Source organism: Eumetopias jubatus, unplaced genomic scaffold (assembly GCF_037043125.1).
Source record: "Eumetopias jubatus isolate StellerSeaLion01/CBP00866 unplaced genomic scaffold, mEumJub1_p1.0 scaffold_13, whole genome shotgun sequence".
Lineage (NCBI taxonomy): Eukaryota > Metazoa > Chordata > Mammalia > Carnivora > Otariidae > Eumetopias > Eumetopias jubatus.
In genome coordinates this window covers 71,595,799-71,605,199 of record NW_028274819.1, presented here as the reverse complement: position 1 = coordinate 71,605,199, position 9,401 = coordinate 71,595,799, and the positions used below count along the sequence as shown (strand labels likewise).

Sequence of the window (9,401 nt, the reverse complement as noted above, 5' to 3'; positions counted from 1 at the left end):
GCTGAGATTGTCCAGCTCCTGCATCTGCCTCTTAGAGAATAGCCCTGTTTTCCTTTCCCCTTTTGACAATTTTATTGTCCCTGTGGTTTAGAGGAATCAGTCATTGTCTCCCCTGTATCTAACAGGGAATTTGTATCGAAAACGTTGCCAGCGGGGCTACTGTACTTGTTTCTCTCTGTCCATCCTTTCATTTTATCCTCGATCCAGTATCTGGAATCCTGTGTCCAAAGAGTCAAGGCGAAAGAGAAATCCTTCCGAAGCCCAGGCACGTCCTTGTGTAAAATGTGAGGAGCTGTAATGACCAGCGAGATTGTCCTAATTAACGGGGGTGGGAGGGTGGGTGAGGTCAGAGGGAGCGCGCGCTCTTTGGGGCCCCCCTTCTGTAAAGTCTTAGAAATCCCGAGTAAAGGCTCTCTGGGGTGGTGTGTGGGGGGGCTCCGAGTCGGGCATTTCAGTGGGTTTTACTTTTGTTTTGGGGACACCTCGGCTCTGCATTCCTCTCACGATCTCCCGGGTTCGGCTGAAGTCTTGAGCTACATCCCAGGTTCGCTTTCGGACCCCGAATGCAATCACCATCAGTACCCTCACCTTTTCCACGTCATCTCTGACTTCAGCATTCAGAGAAAGGCTCCCACCTGGGCGGCCGGCTGCGCGGACCCCGTCTCCCCTTAAGCCGCAGAGTCCGGAGGGTCACCCGGGGACAGACCCCCGGGCCCTGCTCGCTCTCGGGCTCCCTCTTGTGGGCCCTTATTTTCTCCCCACTGTCGTCTCGCAAACCCCGGTCTTTCCCTGAGGCCCTCGCTTCCCCTTTTTCGTTATTTTCCCCTCAAACCGTCCCGCCAATACATTCCCTGTCCGTCTCTGCAGGTTCACGGCCCGAGCAGGACAAGTCACTAGGCCAAGCGAGCGCGGGACAATGGGTGTGCAAAGGGGCCCTGGCTGCAGGATCACTGGGGGCGTCCCTGCGCGGTGGTGCACGCGGTCGCCGCCGCCCAGCGTCCGGAACCAGAGACTTGTGGTGCGCACCCGTTGCCGGGTGGATTTCCGGCCGAGCTTGAATCTCCCCGAATCCGGGAGTGGGACCCTGTCCTTCTAGGCTTTTCTCTCACCCTGGAGACAGGCGGGGTCGCACCCTCCACTGCTCTCTAGGCGCTTAGGGGATGAACTGGGAAGCCTTAGCCTTGTAGACAGTGGGACCCTCCTTCCAGGGCAGGGCCCAGCTTCCTCTGTAGGTCTTGGTGATGGTTCAAATGACTTTCTCGAAAATTATGCAGTCCGTTTCAGATCACTCATTTTCACTCACCCACTACCCTTTTCAAGACAAAGGGGAGTGCGCAGAGGGAATGTAGAATTGCCTTTAATCCTAGAGCTCTGGATGAACAAGGGAAAAGCCTCTGCTCTGAAGAAGTTTGAACCCCACCCTGTCCCTGAAGATCTTCGGATATCAGGATTTCTCCACTCACATTGGGACTGTCCCAAGGACCGAAGTTTCCCACCATATTAGCACTAGAGGAATGGGGAGGGCTTTACCCTCAACGCAGCGTCCTCCTCCCCCCACAGAGTAAGATCTACCCCAGACATCCCCCTCAGCTCCATGGTTTTTTTCACCAGTAATGAGCAGTCAAGGTCAGATATTTTGGCCCTTCACTCCCTCCCTCCACACTTCCGTGGCTGCCTTACTTGAATCATTGCCCAAGTCCCACAGGTGGCACTTTACATCAATGATGAGATGCTGGAGCTGCCCTGTAGTTCCCAATCCCACAGCTGAGTCCTTCATAGCTTATTCTGTGTGTAACAACTGGTAAAGCCTGAAGAAAATTGAACTAGCCAAGATAATTTAGGAAAACTCCACTCGAGCTTGTCAGGCCTTCTGGAACTCTCATTTACAATTGGGTGTTGAGAAGGTGGATCCCTTTCTCTGCTGGTGGAGATGAAGCAGGGGAATACCAATGAATGTAGAATGGGAAGGTTTGGGGCAGCTGGGTGATTGGTGGGATTATTGCTCAAAAAGGAGCAGGTTTGGGATTTGGGATGAATTCTGGTTTTGACACTTCAAGAATTGTGTTTCAGAGGAAAATTGTAGTGGAGATGTCAATGAAATCACTACTTTGTGATAGGAGTTTTGCAGACATATATGGACTTGGTGTTAAGAATGGCACATAAAAGCACGCAGCATGCTGAGTTCATAGGCTACCCTGAGAATATGCAGATCCCCAAGACAAAGAAAGCAGTGAAGGGGACTGAGAGGAGAACAGAAGTTGATGGTACCTGAAGAGAAGGAATGCCCAATGATTGGGTAAGTGTGGTAAATGTAGGAACGAATTCTACAATGTCTTTTCCTCCCTCTGACTTGCTACCTCCTTGAGACTCAGTTCAAGCATCCCTGACATGAAGGGATACCTGCCCTGGTGTTTCAGATACCATGCGCATGACAGCACATGGGGGAATCCTTGACATTTCCCAATTAATTTTTGTCCAGTTTCTGCGGAATGCAAGAACCTAAGTGCTAATATAGTCCAGTCTATGTGTCTGGAACAGTTCTGAGAGAGATTTTCCTCCCTGGTTCTTCTCCCTAACTACATTTTCTTTCAGTTTTCTAGGGAAGGGCCTGGGGAAGCCCTTCAGCTTTAATGTAATAATTAACAAGAGTCCTGTTTCCCTTGCCCTGCTGCCCCCACTCGGGTCTTACTATCTGGAACAACAATGAATTCAATTCTAGATCATGAAAAAGAGTTAGTGAAATTAATAACCAGAAGCTTTGTGTATCTGTTATATTTCCAGGATATAAAAGGCTGGAAAATTTGCCTAAACTCTACTAATCTTTTCAATACAACATTAGTCAGTGGGTTTATTTCTGGAATATAATGTGGGCTTAATATTAGCTAATTCAACAATCCAAGTCCCAGTATTAATATAGCTAAAGAGAAATTACACTGACACAAGAGAGAAGTGATTTTTTAAAAGATTTTATTTATTTGAGAGAAAGAGCTTGAATAAGCGTGGGCACGGGTGGGGGGAGGGGCAGAAGGAGAAGCAGACTCACCCCTGAACCGGGAACCTGAGGCGGGGCTTGGTCCCAAGATCCCAGGATCATAACCTGAGCCAAGGCAGACACTTAACTGACTGAGCCACCCAGGTGTCCTGAGAAGTGATTTTTTAAATAAAAAATAGACATCATGGGTTAAAAAGAACAGTAAAATAAGTAAGTAGGTGTTTTTTGAATAGGTTATAATTTATTTCAAATGCATATTGATCAACATAATTTTAATCATTGCAAATCCTACTAGCTTCAAAGACAGAAGCAAGACAAGCATATCACTGTGATTTAACATCATTCTGGATATTCCCAAACAACATATTTAGAAAAAGAAAGGAATTAAAGGTGTAAAAGTTGTAAATATTACCATTATTTTTGAAACATTATCTACCTAGAAAATCAATTAATAATAATTCATTAAGGTGTCTATCTAAACACTCAAACCTTGTTTTCAGATAAAAATGATATAACTACTTGTAGGATACTAATATCCATGAGAACACAATAAGGACATAGCCAGTAATATATAGAGAAAAAAGAGTATAATTAGAAAACATTAGCCTTAAATAGACTTCCAAAAATGCCGATAAAATAGATAATGAAAGCAATGCTGTATTGGGACAAGAATTCACAGAAAGGCCAATAGAAGAGAATAGTGTATGCATCTATATTTTTTTGTGTATCTATGTACTTTTTAAAAGATTTATTTAATTATTTGAGAGAGAGTGAGAGAAAGAGAGAAAGAGAGAGAGGAGTGGAGGAGGGTCAGAGGGAGAGAATCCCCAAGCAGACTCCCCGCTGAGCATGAAGACTGTTCTGGGCTCCATCCCACTGCCTGTGAGATCATGACCCAAGCCTCAACCAACAGTATGCCCCTTAACCGACTGCACCACCTAGCGTCCCTATCATCTTTCTCTCTAACTCATCTATCTATCTGTCCTTTCATCCATCTATCCTGTAAGTTAAAGCTGAGGCTCACTTGTACCTGGAGCAACAGGAAGGAGTTGAGGCTTCTGGCAGGAATAAGTGCAGACACCACCTAGAGCAGCAGTGCCCCAAAGCATAATCCCTTGATTCTATGGAGGCTCTCATTCAAATAAAATTATGATTTTTTTCAAAAATTAAAAAACAAATACCATTCTTTTCTGTTTTCAATATTTTATTCATAGAAAAAATTAACTTCACAAAAGTTTAGGAAGAATAGAAAAATGAAAACTGATCATCAAACCATTACAATGATCAACTCATGGCTACTCTTAGAGAATTCATTTTTAAACTTAGTCAACTAAATTTTAAAACCGAAACTATTAGCAGCAAAATCATGAAGTTATATTCGTGGCTAAAATAAAATGCCACAAACATCGGGCCCTATTAAGGGTTTTATGCTCCTTGCCATTTTCTGGAAATATAGTGTCCATATCTATCACAGCCAGTGACATGCTCCCCTTAATAAAAACAATTTTTTAAGCAATACTTCTGTCTTGACTTCACTGTTTTTATTTTTTGATATGAGTAAGACTCACAGAAATCTAAGAGTTAAATATACATACAAAAGAAGGAAATGAAAAGGTACAGGGAGAAGAGCTCTTCCATTTGACATGGATGTCCTGGATGTTTGCTGGGGAGTTCTCTGTTCCACAAAACTCAAGTTGGAGTCTGAGTCAGAGGAGTCACCTGAGGAAGATGAGCTGGAGCCACTGTCCTCAAACTCACAATCTTTATCTTCATCCCCACTGCTGGAATCTGAGGAGTCACTGCCTTCCTCCCCTTCCTCCCCTTCCTCATTTTCTCCTGATCCCCATGAGGCACGTGAATTGCCCCGAGTAGTGTCTGCTGATTCTGTCTCTGGAGCTTGCAGCCTGGACTCCTGTCTAAGCCCTTCTTGCAGACTCCTTGGTGACAGGGACTGCAGATCTGTCCCCTGTCTGATCTTGGGGTCTGGGTCTCCCCTCATGCTCATGTTTTTACGCTTAGTATGGGTCGTGTCTCTGTACACAGCATATTCTTCAGGAGATAGACTCTTGAGCCAGTGATCCAGATTCAGACTGTACTGTCTCTGCAGCTCCTCAGCCTGCTGCTTCTAAAGCTCCTTCTGGCTCTGGGGGACTCGCTGCCAGTGTCTGCTGATCTCCACTATGTGCTCCCTCAGGGGCATATCTTGCAGCTCCTGACTTGATCACAAATCCGGTGGAACTTCTCTTATCTGTTCATGGGGGGCTTCTTGGGCTGTTCGTGGAATTTCATCCCCTTGGAAAAACAGGTTTCAGGGGGAGACTTCATTCCCAGCTCATGGCTCTGAAACTTCTTTGGGGCTTTGTTTGGGCTCCTCTTGGTTACATCCAATTTCTTGGAGTTCTGGAATAGATCTGTGGTCTGTCTTGAACTGAGCCAGTTGCTTCTCAAACTCCTGTTTATCCTGAAAATCGTGAACATATTTGAGCCTTATCTGCTCTGGCAGCTCCTTGTATTCCTCAGACAGGAGCTTGGTCAGCTCCTGGTTGCTCAGCTTGGGATATTTTTGGGAGTACTGGGACCACTTCTCCTTGAAGAAGCAAAGGAAAGCAGTCATGGTCTTCTTGGGCAAGTCTGAGTGTTTCTTGGGTCTTTTGCTTCTGTAGGGCTTTTCAACATGTTCCTTAGCTTCCAGAACTAATTCTGTCAAAGTGAGAAATTTTCACATGCAATAAGAAATCTCCAGCCATTTGAGTTTGCATATTTCTCCAGAATAATCCTTAAAAGTTACTTTCCCCCAGTCCATCTGTGACTGGGTTGTTCTGAATGTGTGGCTGTCATTGGATGGAAGGTTCGTCTCCATGCTTTCCAGTAACGTCACAACCTCTTCTTTGGACCAGTCATCTTGGCCTCTAGGCAACGACATATCTAGACTTTGGGCCACTTGTATGGTCCTAGCAGCTGAGACACCTCAGCAGGAGCCCAACTTTTTCACTCTCCAGACTCAGCACGTGAGTTATTCTTGGAAGTCCTACAGTGTTTATGTTTCTGAGGAGAAAGAGAGGAAAAAAATCACAACCCACTTGGAATATGTCCCCTGTATAATTTTTTTTATTTTTTTAAATTTTTTATTGTTATGTTAATCACCATACATTACATCATTAGTTTGGATGTAGTGTTCCATGATTCATTGTTTGTGAATAACACCCAGTGCTCCATGCAGTGTCCCCTGTATAATTTAACTACCTTTAACAATGTAAATAGAAAATTGCCTACTTCTGGGTTGAAATTTATGTTTACATTTTTAAAGATTTATTTATTTATTTGAGGGGGGGAGGGGCAGAGGGAGAGACTCTTTCAAACAGACTCCCCACTGAGTGGGGAGCTTGATGTAGGGCTCACTATCCTGAGATGATGACCTGTGCAGAAACCAAGAGTCAGATGATTAACAGACTAAACCACCCCGGTGCCCCTATGTTTACGTTTTATATGTTTACATTTGTACTTTTCAAAATCCTCTTCCTAACTCCAACCTGCCTCCTCACCAGAGCCAGCTAAAATGGCGCTGAGTGAGACCAATAAGTGGCCACTGTCTAAGGAGACTCAAGGTAAGAAACAAGTCCTAGGACAGGAAGGTAACAAATTAAAACAAAAGTGAAATGAGTGAAAGGGAAAGGACCACTGCTCTCTAGGGCCTTGAGCATGGCTACCTTCCAAGTGAAGTTCAGGGGTCCATGACCGAAGGTGAGACTGGTCACAGGGACAAGCCATGGAGCTCCTCCAGGCACACGTTGCACTGTGGTCTTTTATTAATGAGACCTGAACCTGTGGTAAATTCCTGATTTGCTTGGATTCTCCTGGGCCCTGTGCAATGGAATGAATGCTTTCTAATGAACCATACTGTTTCTCCCTTCAAATGTCAAAGATCAAGTGAGAATATCAGAACATTTGTGATTTCATTCTGGTAACTGTTCCTCATCTTTAAGCCTCAGTCCCTTTTACCATACTACAATGAGGTTTTCCAATTAAGTTTTAGGGCCAAGCCATATATAAAAGTACATGAAATCTAGAACATTGCCTCTAGATATCCCAATTTGCATACACAAGGAACATAAAATAGAGTTAATAAACATATAAATTTGCAAATATCATCACAATAACAGATTAAAATTTAATAGCTCAAGAGTAAACTGGAAGGACTTACATAATTATTGTTAACTCGCTATAATATAACTGCTCAGGAATGTCTTAAGCCTGCTGATAGTTAATTTTTTTTTAAAGAAAAAAGAAAGAACTCTTACTTACAAGTGTGTGCTCACCTGATGAATGTGTAATTGGTCTCACCGATGCTTATAGGAAGATCTGTCCAATTGGGTCAGGAGTTCTGTGTTCTCTGGGCTCTCTGTATTAGAAGGCAGCTGGACTTTCTGACTTCCCACAATCCAGCCAATTCAAAGGCCTCCACACAAAACAAACTTACTTTGCCTCTGCAAAGCCTTTATATTGGGATCCCAAAGCTCTGCCCTGATTAGGTTTCTGCTGTAGGCAGGACTAGAGGAAGATGTACCTTTCTGACCTTGAATAGAATAATCCCATTCTCAATCTCCAGAAACAATATAATGCAATTACCCTTCTGTTTTTCATTCATCCTGGTGTTATTTTTACACAATATGCAGGGGAAATTTTTGTGTTTCTCGGTTGCCACATTCTACTCTCATTCCCACTCCAACATCTGACTATCTTTCAATGTGATATTTGAATATAGGTCCAAACTTTGGTGTTAATTTCAGTCCTGCCTTGTGGCCTAGGATCTGATACTCTCTCCTCTTCAGGATGGCCATTTAAATCCTTTCAGTCTTGTTCCTTTTCCCTTAGTCTCCGGAAGTTAAGGTGACATTTGATATCAAAATGTGAATGATTATATTCAGTTCTGGGTTTAGCGAGATGGGATATGTAAAAATGATTTGGTGAAAGCAATGTGATCAAAGTCAAACTGGCTCTCAGGAGATCAGGATGGAAATGATGACTTAGTTTTTGACAATATGAGGCTTCTCAAAAAAAAAATTTTTTTTTAAATCTGCTTTCTGAGGCACCTGGGTGGCTCAGTCGATGAAGCGTCTATCTTTCCCTCAGGTCAAGATCCCCGGGTCCTGGGATCTAGCCCTGCCTAGGGCTCCCTGCTAGTGGCGAGTCTGCTTATCCCTGCTCCTCCCTCCCCACTTCATGCTTCCTAGCTGGGTTACTTGCTCTCTCTCTCTCAAATAAATAAATCTTTAAAAGAAAAAGAAAAAATCCACTTCCGCCTCTATTTAAGATGTTTATTTCTAAGTAATTTCCAATGAGTAATTTATTCTCTGAATATATCCAGCAATGGGCCATTACCAACAAACCATAAATCAATGTTTCAGTGATTAGATTTGTAATACAGTATGTAAATATGAATTAATTTTGGATTGTTCAACTTACGCATATACATAGACACAGCCAAAATTGTACTTATTCCTTCTTTCTTATTACTGCTACGTCAAGCATTGCTTGTAGCTCTATTTGTTCAGTGAACACACAATTTACATAAGAAGAGTTCTTGCTACTTTCCCGAATTGAAACAAACACAGTATCATATATTTAATTTATCAGCAAACTGAGGTTGTTTTTATGAAATCATCTCATTTGCCCAACTTAAAAAATGACTCCATTACTTTCACCTTATCATAACTTAAGCTATTTTGTCATCTGGTCTTACTATATATTTTTGGAATAATTTGATGATTACATTTTGGTCTGATGTTTTATGCATTCCTTGGCTGTTTCCATAACTTATAAAGACTCAAAGTAGTTTCCAGGTGTTGTAATTTTTCCTCTATGTAGACTGTAAAGTGACTTAAGAGTATCTTATTTTCTTTGTATAAATATATTACATCCTATTCTACAAGTGGCACTATGTGAGTATGTCAGAGGAAATATTTATTTGGCAATTTATATGTAGATAATGTTTTGAATAATTTGGAAAAGAACTTGTATTTGACTGTTGGGAAATAATTTCAGAAATATCAGTTTCCTGACATAAAGTTAGAGATACCAACAGTGAATGGGCTTGCAGAAAGCAACACTGGTAACTGTGCAGAAATGTCAGAAATTAGAGGGACAGGGCGCCTGGGTGGCTCAGTTGGTTAAGCGACTGCCTTCGGCTCAGGTCATGATCCTGGAGTCCCGGGATCGAGTCCCACATCGGGCTCCCTGCTCAGCAGGGAGTCTGCTTCTCCCTCTGACCCTCTTCCCTCTCATGCTCTCTATCTCTCATTCTCTCTCTCTCTCAAATAAATAAATAAAATCTTAAAAAAAAATAAATTAGAGGGACAGTGCGTTCATTAGTCTAGAAATGAGGACTGAATGAATGTTTTTTATAAAACAA

At 42.8% G+C, this 9,401-nt stretch overlaps 1 protein-coding gene across 1 annotated transcript; it reads right to left on the bottom strand.

The window, feature by feature from the left end:
* Positions 1 to 390: 390 nt before the first annotated feature.
* Positions 391 to 5,915, bottom strand: UBTFL1 (upstream binding transcription factor like 1). The gene is given in 5 exon segments (XM_088017512.1): positions 391 to 667; positions 833 to 1,053; positions 4,611 to 5,224; positions 5,227 to 5,414; positions 5,416 to 5,915. Coding segments are annotated over 5 exon segments (1,800 nt in total).
* Positions 5,916 to 9,401: the final 3,486 nt, after the last annotated feature.